At 42.0% G+C, this 15,444-nt stretch overlaps 1 protein-coding gene across 3 annotated transcripts in view; it reads right to left on the reverse strand.

Moving 5' to 3' along the window:
• LPGAT1 (lysophosphatidylglycerol acyltransferase 1) overlaps window positions 1-15,000 on the reverse strand; it is a 66,726-nt gene extending 51,726 nt beyond the window's left edge. The window contains exons 1-3 of one of the 3 annotated variants that reach the window (XM_051783739.1): window positions 14,908-15,000; window positions 14,418-14,571; window positions 13,753-14,020 (exon numbers count right to left, since the gene is read on the reverse strand). In XM_051783739.1, the coding sequence (XP_051639699.1) occupies window positions 13,753-13,990 (238 nt within the window). In that variant the 5' untranslated portion in view covers window positions 13,991-14,020; window positions 14,418-14,571; window positions 14,908-15,000. Of the gene's footprint in view, window positions 1-12,619; window positions 12,844-13,752; window positions 14,021-14,417; window positions 14,572-14,757; window positions 14,877-14,907 lie in introns of those variants that run through there. The other 2 variants (XM_051783741.1, XM_051783740.1) reach the window with 2 other exon arrangements.
• Between the last annotated feature and the right edge of the window lie 444 nt (window positions 15,001-15,444).

Consider the following 15,444-nt stretch of genomic DNA (forward strand, 5'->3'; position numbering starts at 1 on the left):
AGGAAACTGATAAAACGCACTATTCTAGTGCAGTTACATAGTAGAGAGGTTTTCAAGGTGTTTCTGGTCCTCATTAAATCCTCTGACATGCCTTGAGGGTTATCAAATACAATAACCAGAAAATTGTAATAGGACTGAAAATGAGGAAATTACTACTTTTTCTTTAAACAAGATGTGGAACTTGGCTAAAACTCCAAGTCGGACTGCATTCATCTCTCCCTACATCCCATCCCTAAATAAACAGCATGGTGAGGTGAAAAGCCTGAGCAGCCCCAAGTCATTCAGCTACTCAGCTCTAGAACTGTACCACCAGGAGAGGGCACAGGCAAGGGTTACAGCCAAAAGGGTGCATACCAAGAAAAGCTGCCAGACTGACTACAGTTAAGAACTAAGACTCTGTTTTTTAAAAGATATGATAGGTTACAAAAAAAAAAAATCATTACAATACTGAGTAAGGAAACTGTTCTCCAAGTGTTCAAATCCAAGTGGGCTCAGAAAAACATGACTTTTCATATATCCTTTAAATAAGTCATATTGATTAAAAAAATCCCTAAGGAGATCTTCATCTATTTTTCCTCCTAACAGAAGCAAACTGCATGACTTTAATCACTGGCTGAAGGTTCAAGTCAAGAAAACTAACAATACTATTATTACTGGACATTAGGATTCTAAATGTGGTAAGACCACCCCTATTTCCCAGCTCTGATCATTACCTTCTGTTTATCTAAAGAAAGTTCAGATACCTTGCAGTTACCTTATAATATTCCTCAGCTCCTGCCTAAGTTACTACAACACACTGTTGATGATGTCTTGTTTTACAGCTGACATTTTTCACCCCAGCTCATGGTACAGTACAAATAATCACCACACAAAAGTAGTGTTGGATCTATTTGGAAAACCCTTTACTTTTAGATTATCTCCGTTAAATAGTCAATATGGGAAAGGCAAAATGCCATTCTGTGCATTTATTTGTTGTCTCTCTACACTGACCTCAGAACTGAGGAGCTTGTCTCCTCTTGAAGGACACTGAACATCTAAACCTCTTCAACTTAGTCAAGTCTGGACAGAAAAAAAAGAGCTACTGAGCACCTGAATGATCATAAGAACACTGAGATTGCAGACGTAGCGTAATTTAAAAATCAATTATCCTCAAGCAATAAAACTGACTACTAATCACGAGCTGCAGCATTACTCTCTTCTCCACCCATGCACCTCTGCACCATTCTCCAGTTCCAGCGGGACAGCACTGCCATATACACCACAAAACAGGACCAACTCATCAGACATTTTCAGGTTGCAGTGTGGAAGGGAAAACTTAATAATGAAAGGCCTGCAAAGGATCAAAAAATAACTGGATGCTGATGTAAGAAAGCAGAACGACAAACAAACCTTTTAAAAGAAGCTTTAAATGTTTCCACCATCAGGTTTTAAGGACTTTATAAAACTTCTCATCCATGCTACAAATAACAGTCTTTAAAACACGGAAGCTATAACATGAACAAGAACTGTGAAAACATTGTCCCTTTGACTTTTTAGGTACTACATTAATTTTTTTCAAATAATGGATTTTATAAAGGCTGGGGGGAAAATGATGTTAAGTCACCACAAATTTCATCAAATAATTTAATCAAAAACCAATTAGAAGCTAATGATGCAAATAAATATAACAGCAAAATCCTATATTTATTTAGTTTTATGTTTCTGTTTATGCAAATCCCATTATTAAAACAAGAGGCCACAGCAAGTTCTAGTTGGGAACATAAATATTACTTCTGTTGGTATGACACAACCAATGATTCAAAACAACAAAGCCTCTTATTAAATTTACCCCAAGTTATCCTATACCAGTTCAGCAACTCTTAAAAATTGTGTTGCCAGGTTTCAGGTTGACGGTAAGCAGAAATCCATCATCATAAAACCAGAAGTGATGCCTTAATGGCACACTCAGGCTATCACAAATTAAGTAATTAGCAGGAAAAAACAGCCTCCTCATTATATTGTTCTAGCTGATGTACCTCAAAGCAGCAGCAGAAAGTTTACTGTTCCTAATTTTAAAAAAAGTTTAGCTCTCTAGCATCTGTTACTATTACAAAACAAATAATCTTCTTACACCTGCTGACAACTGTAAAAAGTACCTTGGATTTGTGGCTGACAGTCACGACTGCAAATTTCAGTAGTACTTTTTACTAACAGAAAATGGTCAGACTCTATACAAACAAATTTATTCTAACATTCTGAATGGATGATTCCAACACCTACCCTTCATCCTCAGTGCACAGACTAATATTCAATGCACCTTTCAATTAAATACCCAGGCTCCAATTGTGAAACATGCTGCTTCAATGGCAGTAATTGAGGCTCCTCTTCCTCTCTCTGTTCTTGCTCCTCAAATTCAAAAAAAATCCACAGTTCAAATCAAAAAATTTTTCTATACATTGGGAACTAACAGTAAAAATGACAGTAGACAATGCTGGGGAACAAAAAAAAGAAAAAGAACAGACTTGAGTACTTCAATTAAAAACTACTTCAATGCAGAGCAGTTTCTCTGGAGAGCACCCATAAAGGGGTTGAACAACAGAGTTGTAGAAGACTCAGCAAATGGTCTTCTCCATTTCAAATACAGCAAGTGTGCCACAAATGAAAGAAGATATTATGACTCAAAATTCTGCTTTACAATTAAATGATGAATGTGAATACTCTGAAGTCTGTGAGCAACAGTATGCACTGTAACCACTTTACATGCAACTTGTTATGATCTGTGGCTACAAGTGCCTTGGCTGAATCCTGAAGCTCTTGCCCAAAGTCTTACAAATCAGTTTTATTTCAGATTAAAAGAAAACTAGGCAAAAAAAGATTTATTCAAGCTACAGAAGCCTAGCACTCCCATGGAGTAAGAGCTTTGTTCAATACAGTTCAAACATGAAATTCTACCTATCCAACCAAATCCTCCATGCTCTCTTCAAAGAACCCCTGCCCCAAAGCAAACCCAGTGAGTGACCAGACACTCAGTTTTACCACATGTTTTTTGCAAAGTATCAGGAAAGGGTGGTAATGGGACTGGAAAAGAAGGGAGGAAGCCACCCACTAGTTATTTCCCACAGCAGCCACCCAAATAACTCTTTGCCTTCCTACAGTGACGCAGTGATGCCACTTATGGCTACATGAACTCAGCTCTGCATTTCAGCTTTTAAAGTTCACTAGGCTGTTAAAACATTTGCAGACAATGTAAGCAATAAAAGAAAAAAGAGGTATATTTCAATATTTTCTCCCTTTGAAATAGGTGAGGAACAAAAGTGCTTCTCCAGCCTGTAGAAATCTTGTCAAACTCCAGCAGCCCGAGGTAGACATCAAATGATCTTGAGTGTTTCAAGATGTGTTAACCAAGACAGAAGAATTACCTGGGCAAAGGCCTTTGCTGTTGTCACACTCCCTTCCTCTGTTACTAGTTTATAAGACAAAAGTACTAGGTTTGATGATGTAAATAGAAGAGTTCCAAATACAAAAAAACATTCATCTGTTTGTTTTCACATAATCCACTACATGCAAGACGTTTAACAGACATTTATATTAACCATACCTGCATATGAAAGCATTTTTACAAATGTAACCTGAACTTCATAGGTTCTTCATTCTGTGTTAGTACATACATGGGCCACAGTTATACTCATTTCCAAGCAATGCTGTTGACAGGAGCAACAACTGAACTTTATGCCACAGACAACCACAGGAAATAAAAATGGATGAGAAAGAAGAATGCATTTGAAAAGGAAACTGGCAGTTACCAGAGCTGAAGATTTGCCAGGTCATCTATATATAGTTATGCATATCAAAACAGAATAGGTTCAGGTACAAAACTCAGGAGGCCACATTCCTAAGGTAATGCCTTCATGTGTGCTACACAGTGGTACAGAACACTTCCTGGCAGACTCCCATTTACAACCCACACCATAGCTTTCTCCCAGGTCTCCCCAAATATACTCAAATACACCTTGACCTTCATGTTTCTAAATGTCCCTGGGTCATATTCATAAATGATTTTGACTCTGACCTGCCTAGAGTAATCTGAGCATCACTGCTCTTTTCTGAGAGTTTGTCATGGTTTTAAGAGGAAAATTAACAGCAACCCAGCCAAAACCAGGATGAACTTTCAGTCAGGTTGATGTCCTTTAAGCCCTTCTTTTAGGAGGCTACATCAACTCCTGTTTAATATAGAGTAGAAAGCATTAAAAACCTCAATAATTTAAATTCTTTTTACCACTTAGCCTTTTTTCCTAATACTAAGACTAAACAGTTTTCTGTATATACCCTTTGGATCTAAAAGGTTGTGATAAGCAAGGTGGGTTAAACAATATCTACGGGAAAGGATTCTGCTTCCAGCACCATCTGTCATTGCCAGATAATTGTATTGCTCCAGAAGCAGAAGTAAGAAAAGCCTGGTTTCCCAAAAATTTGTTGTCTAACCACCTTCTCCTCAAGAGGGTGGACAAGATATGCTGGCACTGTGGCTAACCCTAAATCATCGATGCACTGGTTGAGCAAACAGCAGATGTCAAACAAGATACACAGAGTCCGAGTCTGCCTGTGCTACCCTCAGCTGAGGCACAAACTTGGGTCTCTTCTCTGCTCAGCTGTCAATTTTCACAAAACTCAGGAGAACACCATTGTGCCTGAAATCTGAACCATATGCTCAATCACAGACAGATTTGCAAGGAAGCAAATCAGAAGTGTGGGAGAGGTGAGAGAAAGAATAGCTGTTAAACAAGCAGCTTAATCACATTGGGAAACTATACTTAAAACATGGTCACATTTACCTACATAGGTAATAAAATATCCAAGTCACAAAATTACATTAAAATGGTGTTCAGTGGCCCACCCTCAACACCACACTCAAACACAACTGATGCTTAAATTAACCAAAAGTACAGGTTCTTAATGTTGATGGGTTTTTTTCTCTCCCAGTTCTGGCAAGCAAACACAGACACTATGACTTCCACAGAGACTCCACACATTTGTAACTTTGGGATGCTAGAAAACAAATTAAACCAAATTAAAAAATAAAACCCAACAAACAGTCAAAATCCTCCTTTTTGTCACCAAAAAAACCCCACATCCACAAGCACTCATACCATGTCCTCCCAAACAGCAGCAGTTCTGGCCCTTGCTTTCAGACCACCACTTCTATTTTTAGTTCTACACAAGCGAGAAGCAGCAATAAAACTACTAATCTTTCCTCTACTCCTTTACTTAAATCACAAAATTGAGATGAATCCCTAAGCTATAAACTATTAAACTCTTTAAACAGGGACAGTACCTTTTAAAACTGTAACAGTTAAACAAGAAGTTTCCAGAGTACGTTATATGAATCAAAAGAAGTAACACCATTTGTAATATCTTGGAAAGTATTTGTGAAATGCCATAATGAAAGTATTTTAAAAAAAATTACAAACAAATAAAAACTCTAGGCACTGCTGTCTTATTAAATCTTAAAGACTTGCAATTTTCTACCTTCCAATGGGGACACTAAAAATCCCCTTCTTTACACAGAGGCAAGGAGATTGTGACTCTTCCACTTTATTCTGCCCAGGAAACAGAATCACTGAGTTGTCCAATTCAGTTCTGCTTCAAGTCCAGCTGTGAATGAAATGGTTCTGATTTGATTTCAGCCTGCACTAATGAAGCTGATGACCCTCTTAGAGACCCTTCTTAATTCTTCAACAGCTTTAGAAAAATCAAGACAAAACCCACTGAAGTGTGAAGGTGAACCACTGATATTTTTTAGTATTACTCTCCCTTCTGATCTTTACATACTTTATAACAGAAGGTATAGTTGTGCACTGAGACAAAACTTTCCCTAAGCTCTCCACCATGACACTCATCTCTTTCTTAAACTGCTACTTTACTTAAATGTTTATTACTTTTCATTGTTCAACACTAAACAACTTCTGCATTTTGTTGGCTATTCATGCAGTTTAAGTACTTTTGAAGTTCTTTATATTTGTCTCTGTAGCTGATAAATTCAAATAGTATACATACAAAACTTCATATGAACCCCACTGCTAAGCTTTCATCAAATGAACACTGGTCATCTTATTCCTTTATCAACCAGTCTTCAGTTGATCATAGTCCTTTGTTCTCACTGTAAGCTTAGTTTTTTTCTCTAAAGCAACTTGGCAGAAGGCACTTTTCCAGTATAAACATTAACCAGTTATAACTAAAAAGCAAGAAAAGATGATGAAGTCTACTTCACTGACATTTTATTCATATACAAAAGCCCTATTCTGCATAGGGCTGCTCTCTTGAATTTGGGCCATAAGCAGTAACTCGAAAAATACATTAAAGTTGGTACTGTCTCCAAAAGATGCATTTCCTTCCTCTTTCCCTTTGCTATTTGTACCTACCTTCTTTTACCACATCCACAAAGTGAAATGGGTTAGGAACTGTGTTTTCTTGTGTAACCCAGTAAAAAAGGGGGTGGGTAGTTTTAGTGTGGATCAGGACCATGATCCAGATCACAACACTATCATTAAACACTTGGCTAATAAAACTGCAGCAATGGTGGTAGGATGAGTCTGAAAGGTTGGGACTGGCTTTCTTCAGTGGCACCCTCTGCTTGAATGCTCGCGGGAGGAGAGGAAAAAACAGGAACAGCCCCATATGCAGAATCCTCCACTGGTGTCACAGAACATTTTTAGGTATTAGCCTTATATATCAGTCGCTGCAAACACAAGTGGCTGGACTTTTATCTCAACTGTGCTGACTGCAACAGCAGTGCAATTACATGCCTATGCAATCGCACATTTGACATGTCACCTTAAGCATCAGAGTTCATATCCCACTGTAACAAACGTGAGCAGATTATGTATCTTGGAGCTGTAGTTTGGCTCAGTTCACACTGGAAAGTTACACCACTAGGATTATATTCCATAAAGGATTTACTAACTACCCTGTGTAATTAAGGTTGCACAACTCTTCCATTTCTCAGCAGCTTAAAACCTTGCCAAACCAATCTTTGGCAAGGAAGAACCTAAGGTCCTTTGTCCCTCACACACCCCCAAATGAAAAAGGGAAAGTGGTGTATTCTCTTCATCTGTTTCAGTCTCATTTAAAAAAAGTAATTTCCCCGAACAAAATGTCAGAGAAAATAAGTCTTCTCCATATTAAACGTTCTAATTTTTTTCTTCAGCTTTCTTGAAAAGCGCTAGAACTTCTAGGCTTTAGAACAGTTACGTTAAATGAGAATGAGAAATTGCATCTCTGACATAAAGGCATCACCTCTGACATGTTTCAATATACACATGATAGCACTGTTTAAGTGAAAAAAGAATTCCTTCTTTATACACTGCAAGGAATTTGTGGACAAATAATTTAACCCACTAAGACTTTGCTTCTCCAATCAGAGTTGTACAAGAGCTTTCCTGTAATTACTTCGTGTGGTTCTTAAAAGCCTACCATCAAGAGAAGGAACAAGAAAAGGTACAGAGAACAGAGACACATCTCTCAAGTATTCTTAGTCATATCCTTTCAGGCACTCAATCAGTAACAACGGGAGAAGACGACTAGCATGAATAAATGTGCTAAAAACAAAGGTCTAGAAGAATCAGGACAGATAAAAACATGCTAAAAAATAGCACACTCAGCCATAAGGAGGAATAGAACCAAAATTACTAGAAGTCTGTCTTTTATTTGCAAATATGTTAATTCAGAAGCATCCCACAGCCATTCCTGGACTTCAAAGTATAGAATCACACCTTTCTGTATAGGTATTAATCAGTAATTTCATCTTTACTATCGTTGGGCTGATGTGACACATTTGGTATGCATGCAATAGCTTTTGTATTATCCAGAGTACGTGAAACACGAGCAGAGACTGTAAAAACCAAAAAGAAAACAAACAAAAAAACCCAAACAAAAAACCCCAAACCAAATCAACAAACAAACAAACAAAAAAAACAAAAAAGAAACAAAACACAAAAATACCCAAACAGAAAAATCAAACCAACCAACCAACCAACTGACAAAAAAAAATGCAGAAAGGACTTAAATAGCAACAAACAACAAAAACAACAGTGTGTGCTCTAACTTAAGTTTTGTGCCAGAAGGCAGTATCATTCTGAAAATAAAATTCAGAATCTTTTGGAATGATCCTTTACAGTTAAATGATAAATGACAGACAAGCTTTACTGCTTTTGACACATTGCTGACACTAGATGAACTACAAAAAAGTATGGTAACTGTAACTCATGTTCCAAAAAGGAGATATGGGAATTTCCTGATGTGATTTCACATGTTACTAAAAAGGACAAGGGTCACCGTATAGCACTCTTTACAGACATATCACTTGCACAAAGAAGTTGACACGAAGTTCACTGCACTCGTTACCTCCTCTTACTCAAAGGCACAATGAGCCTTTGCTCTGATGTCTCCAGCTCTTTCAACTCTGACCTTTTCTTATCGAGACAGCTCACAAATTACACATAAACTTCCTCTTACAAACATCAAAATAAATCCAAAGATTCCTGCTTGATCTCAGCATAACTTACACATCAGTGAAAGCTTCATTTAAGTCAGTGATTGCCTAAAAACTCAACACATATCCACAGCATAAACTAAGTTTCCGTGTGGTACGTTGCTACCCAAATGTACTAAGTCACATCAGGTATTTTTGCACATTCAAAGAAAACATAAACAAGAACAATTTTGTTTCTCCATTTCATACACTGCCTGACCTCAAAAACACAAGTTGTTTCCTCAGTGACTCTCCCTGCCCAGTCCTCACAGTAGTGACCAGGTCCAAACCCAAAATACTGCCAAGTGAAAAATCACACTGTAGGAACTGAGGAGGGCAGAAAAAATGTCAGGGTTAGGGGTACAGATATGTCTCCTGAAATAACATCTTTTGCCTTATTTGGGGCAAAAAATTTACTTTATTTCATCTGCTGTCCTCCAGCCTCTGCTGCACTTCCTGCCCAAGGAGAGGGGCCGACTTGTCATGAGAAGCAGTGCAGACAGTGAATGCTGCCTGCACAGAGGAAGTGTTGTCACAGCAACTCCACCTGTATCTTTCACAGTTCTGGAAGATAAAAATATTTGCATTCTTAGAAGATCAGAGGAGTTGAGGCTGTTGGCTGATAAAATGGAAATGACATTTTGAATTAGAAGGACAAAAGAAAAATATGACTGCTGAAAAACTATAGAGTGGTCACATATTAATCATATGTATAAACCACTCAATTAAAATGAAATCACTTGAGGGGAAAAGAGGGGGGAAAACTAAAAATCAAAATCTCAGTTTTACTCTGCTTGGGAAAAATAACAAAGGAGGAAGAAAGGGAAGTTTTTCTCACTTGACAAAACCTGACAGTTCTTACAGATACTCTTTTAAAATCACCATCCTGGTTGACATGGAATAGTAATACCATAGGATTAGTTCACTTTTAATTAAGTACTGCATCATTATACTAGCAAGCATACTCATACCATTAAGACTTTTTTGTGTGTGGTAACAGAGGAGTATTACTCTTTCATCAGTCCACGACCCATCAACCTGCCCAACATTATTGCAAGACAGTGTGTGTCCTTAAGAGGCTGAAACAGAAGGTTTTGTCAAGGTGTCCTCTTCACTGCTGTGAAATATTCCAAGCACAACTCTCAAAAAAACCCCTCCCCAAGGTGCACAGAACCCTCTTGATCACATGTAACCTCCTCTCCCCTGGTGCTCTGACAGGCAGAGGAGCTGACATTGCTGCAGACAGAGGACACTCACTCTCCACCAGCTCCTCCCTATCCCAGTCAGAGACACAGGCTGGGCACACAGCACCACTCCCTGTAGTGGGACTGTGTGGAGCAGAGAGAAGTAGAAGATAGCATAGTGAGTATGAGGACTGCATTGCTAACCCATTACTCTGCTGTCCTAGAGACTCTTAATTGCAATACTGCAACAACGCTATCACAGGCTCACACGTACTCCTGCAGCTAGACAGCAGGAGAAGGCAACAAAACAGTTTGTTTGAGTGTAATCAAGCAAAGCAAGCTTCTCTCCAGCAGTCCTATTTTTGGTGATTTGATTAGATACAGGGATATTAAACTTTGGTCTGCAATAGTTACTTGACCAAAGAAGATCAAATCTATAAGACGGTTGCTGTAAAACTAGTTTTGTAAGTGAGCAAAAGGTCATCAGAAATTCACCACCACTGATATGCTCCATCTCCCTCCCATTACATCTGCTGCACTATTTAGTGCTATCTGGTGTACTTGTATATTAAACGACAAATTACAGAGCAGGAGAAAAAAGGTACTTGCCAACAAAGGAACAAGCACTCTCGAGTTTGCTTTTTTTAGAATGCATCTTCCAACAAATGCAGGAAAACATTTAGAAGTATTATTCAAAGGTGCCTTTCAAATCACACTAATATGCAGATTCCAAGTGCCCTAACTGAATAGCTCCTAGGAGAGCAATAAATTTATATAAAAAGCCTTTAAAAAAGACTTAGAGTTATAAGAAGACCTTTCTGAAATCATATAAAAATAAAATAATATTGCTAGACTGTCTGAACATTCTTCATGAAAAGACACTCAGTTTTCATTTTCATAAGAAGCACTACAGAGCTCAAGAGAACAACACAGATATTTATCACACTTGCCCTTTAAAAATCAAAGGCAACCAATTATACCCAAGTTCTCTCTCATACTTGCATCTTAAGAAGAAAAAGATTAGAGAAAGGAGAGTGACCTCTACAATTTCTCTTCCATTCCTTTCTTTATTTTGCTTGTCCAGTTATATGCTATCTCTTTACATAACATCAAGTGCATCTGCAAACAGAAACACCTACATTTATCAAAAAGCACAGATTAGAGCTGCCAATATGGACACAGATCACGTAATTTCTGTAACAAATCCTCTATGATCCTAACACAAAACCACAGGTTTAGGCACGGGTGGGGAAGAGAAGGGCAGACCTAGTTCATGAGTGTTCCTCAGCTCTTCCAGCTATACTCAATAAAATATACTAACAATTACACAACAGCAGCAAAGCCCAGAAGGATAAGTTAGCACTCACCATATTTTCTTCATTTGGTGTCAAGCTCTCTCCTACACATTACATACAAACTTACAGGAGTAAAAAAAGTCTGCCCTGAATCTACTTTGCAGGTTGAGTTTAAGTCCCAAATTACGAATGGTTTATGTCACTTCTTACCCAACAGATGACCCAAGCTTGCAAAGGGAAAAAGTAAATAAACTAAAAAACTAAAACACACCTTCAACACAACTGAAGCAGAACACTCCTTCCAATTAAACAACAAGTAAATTTATTTAGCTGGTTACCCTCTTAACAAAGAGCAAACAAACAAAAAAAGCCCTCACCAACTACTCTGCTACTCGAAAGAAAAATCTTTAATCTTTCCAATGAACCCACGCATACCTACTATCTTGTATTTACTTTTGCAAAGATCGAAGATACCAAAGCCTATCTTTGACTTAGCTTTTGGCATTGAAAACAGAAGAATCCTGGAGAAACGTCTCTTTCAGATGCACCACTGCAAGTCTTGGACACCAACTCTAACAAAGTAGAATTTCAGTTCTGAATTAGTTATGTCATACTATATAAAAAAGAGGGGACCTAGTGATGGTCTTGTATAAATCTGTCAATCTGGAAAAAAAAACATGTAAATTGCTCTGCTAACATACGTTGAAGCCAGAAAGATACACTTCCCAGGTTTGTTCTGCACGTGGTGGTGAGCACTGATGAGGTTAAAGAAAGGACAAAGAAATAAGCTGTTCTTGCTATTTTGTAGCTTTCGGTATAAAACACAATAATGTCTTCAGGTCAAATAAAATGTATTTAAACTAAAACTTCAGACAAGCATTTGCTTAAAATCCTCCCCAAAAGCCATGCTTTATAGTGAAAAGCAAAAAGAAGGGCCTCCTTACCCACACACCATCCCATAAAACACTTCTGCGTAGCTGTTCATCAATGATAGCTCAAACAAATATACTAAGACATTTCAAGACTGTAAAACAAACGATTTCAAATAGTCAAGATACATGAGCAACGCCAATCAACAGATGCTTCAGGAAGACTCCAGGATATGCAGATCATGCTAAGACCACTTTCCAAGCAATAGGCAAAAGAAACCACACAGTTCTGCAGTCAGCGGTAGAACTACCCTGAGGAAACAGCCTTCAGGAATTGACAACCATAATGTCATGGGACAATGGCTTGAATTTTAACTAGCACATTCAATATACACAGTGAATCCTCAGGGCCATAAGCTGTATGACTTTAACATCACCATTATGCCCCTAAACTTTCCCATTTCCAATTAATAAAACGCACAACACCTTAAAAGTCGATCCTTCCTTCTGGAAGGCATTTGTGCTTTAAGGCATAAAGCAGACTTTTACAAATGTACCTGCCACTGCAAACACCATGTGGACTTCTTTTAATGAGCAAATACAAACACATAAAAAGATTTTTAAACAGCGTATCTGGATAAGCTTGAGCTGTACCAGGCAAGGCAATTTTGAAGCAGTGCAACGTTGCAACAGTTCTAGCCCGACAGACCAGAATCTAGCTTGCTGCTGCTGCCGCCATCTCCTTAAGAAGAACTAGAAGCTCACCTAGAGTATCCACAGAAACTTTGTGCATCTCGGAAAGGCACACGACAGGGTATCAAAAGGCACATTATCACAGAAGCTTCAGCTCTTGTTGCCTAACAAAAAGAGTGCTCCGTCTGGGTCAACACTGACTTTCTGACTAAATCAGGAGTCTGACCAGACTCCAGAGCTGCGTGCTGCCATTCCTTTTTTTCCTTGTTTACATGGACAAGACCTGCAGATGCAGCCTGGGCAGAAGAGAGGGAAAGAATTTTAGGAGGCCTGCTCATATGTAGCACTCAGCAGATTAATTTCCTCCCTTTTCTAAGCACCTACAAAGAACTGATGGCTGTTTCTCTTGCACAAAGTGCAGCAGCCAGGATGAAAATCAGTGCATTCGAGGACAAGACTAGAGCCTTCCTTAATATTTCTGTTCAGTCCATCACCTTGATGAGCCTATGAATACTAAATGAGCAAAACCAAGTTTAATAATAACCACAAACCAAGCATGCAGAGGGTAAAAACACTACAGATACTGTAATTAGCTCTGCTAACAGTAAATGAAGAGTCATACAGTTGAGAAATACTGTGTATCACTACTCAAATGAAAGAGGTTCCCTCTGTTTCCCTTCACTCTGAAGCAGCAGAGAAGACAGTCGCTGTTGCAAGGAATAGAAGACCTACTCTTCCGACATGAACTTCGTGTAACACTTCTTAGCCTTGTGTCCTGATAGTTCTAAGGGAAGACGACTTAGAGATGCACAGACTTAATAAAGAAAAGTTTAGATCTGTCAGCTACATGCACAGTACAAATCAACTCTGTTTTGAAGAGATGTACCTTTTTCACGAAATACTAAAATAAAGTGATCTAGATACTCAGGAAAAATCATATTTCTCATTTATACTAAGACAAAATATTGATTGAGAAACCCCTAACACATATTAAGTTTCTAGCTATGGTTTAAAAAAACGTTTCAGTACACAGCATCTCAACCCAGAAACACAACGCATCTGTGTAAGAAAACCGAAAGAAAAACATCCCACATATCCACTATGTTCAGACATTCCCCTACACATCCCCATGCGAAAACATCTCAGTTTTAACACTTATTTACATCTTTATATTAGTACATTTTAAATTAATGAGACATTCTTACCTGTGTATCCTGCCCACCAGCCCCAGGAAGCCACCATAGCTAAAAGCCACTTAAATAACACTCCTTCGATATACCAGAAGCTTTTACTATCCAGCATTCGGAGAGGTTGCAGCATAATTAAATACAAGACGTACGACGGAATAGCGACCAGGTTATTGGCGACCATAAAAGCGAACCTGAGGAGTGCTTTCAGGCAGGTATAGCCCACCCGCCGGGCCTGCTCTAGAGTCACGGCCATGCTCTTCACAGCGGAGGGCGCGGGACCGTCCTGCGGGGAGAGGGAAAACAAGGTGACACAGGTAGCGCTCTCCGAGCGGGGCGAGGGGCAGGGAGAGGCGCGGGTGGCCGCCGGCCCCGGACCCAGCCCGCTCCCGCCTCCGCCGTGAGTCACCGGGGAGGCACCGACCTCCGCTCAGGGGGGGCGCGAAAGATGCGGCACGACCCCCCGGCAGCGCCGCCTGCCCTCCGCGGGCTGCGAGGGACCCCAGCCCACGCTGCCCGGCGGGGCGCACACCCCCGGGGAGGGGGTCCCAGCCGGACACCACCTCCTCCTCCCCAGAAAGGCGGCGGGCGCTCCCGCGGCTGCCGGTGGCCTCCCCCCGCCCCGGCGCGGCTGACAGGAGCCGGGGCCCGCGGGGCGGCGGCGGCCCGGCCGCGGGACTCACCTCCGGCGGGGCGGCGGAGCGGCGGCGGAAGCGGCGGGGCTGCAGGAGCTGGGCCCGGCGGCGGCGGTCCCGGCTGGCGGCGGCGGCTGGCGGCGGCTCATGGACCCGGGGGTGGCTGGCCCGGCCGCGGCAGCGCCGCTCGCCCTGCGGCTCCCTGCGGAGGGAGAGAGGGGGGCGGGCGGCGTGAGCGCGGGGGAGGCGGGAGTGCCGGGCCGGGCGGGCAGGCGCAGACCGCGGGTTCACCTCGGTTCTCCCGCGCCCGCGGCCGGGCCTGGCACGCTTTGCTTTGCTTTGCTTTGCTTTCCTTTGCTTTCCTTTCCCTTCCCCTCCCTTCCCTCACCCTTCCCCGCCCCGCCGGCTCGGCTGGGCTCCGCTCGGCGCTCCGCGGGCGGCACCGCGCCGAGCCCCGGCCCCGCAAGGACAGGCGGTGCCGCGGTCGGCGGCGGGGGAAGAAAAGGACCCTGCACCTGCCGGGGGCGGGGGTTCGTACCTCGGCACCGCCGCCGCCTCCGTGCCCCCGCCGCGGGTTCATGCCGGGCGCTGGGGCCGCGCTCCCCGCCCCCGCCGTGACCGCCCGGCAGCGGGGCCGGCGCTGCAGCGAGCACCGCCCCCGCCGGGCAGCGCAGACCCCGCGCCCGCCCGCTCGCACACACGGGCACACAGAGACACGCAGACAGACACACGGCCGGAGCGGGGCCCTCCTAACCCCGGCAGCTCATCCCAAGCCGGCCCGCGGGATATCCGCACCCTGCGGAGCGGGCAGAGGCAGGGGTTGCCTTCAGGGCTTCTGCGCCCGTCCCGGGGCCGGGCGTGGCGAGACCGGGAGGACCGAGGGAACCGCCCGAAGCTGTGTCAGGCGAGGTTTAGGCTGGATAGTAGAAAAAAGGTTCTTCACCCAGGGAGTGGTCGGGCACTGGAACAGGCTCGCCCGGGAAGTGGTCACAGCACCGAGCCTGACAGAGTTCAGGAAGTTTGGGCAATGCTCTCAGGCACGTGGTGTGATTCTTGGGGTGTCCTGTGCAGGGCT

Source organism: Manacus candei, unplaced genomic scaffold, assembly GCF_025592945.1.
Source record: "Manacus candei isolate 608988 ecotype Guabito, Panama unplaced genomic scaffold, ASM2559294v1 h1tg000017l, whole genome shotgun sequence".
Classification (NCBI taxonomy): Eukaryota; Metazoa; Chordata; class Aves; order Passeriformes; family Pipridae; genus Manacus; species Manacus candei.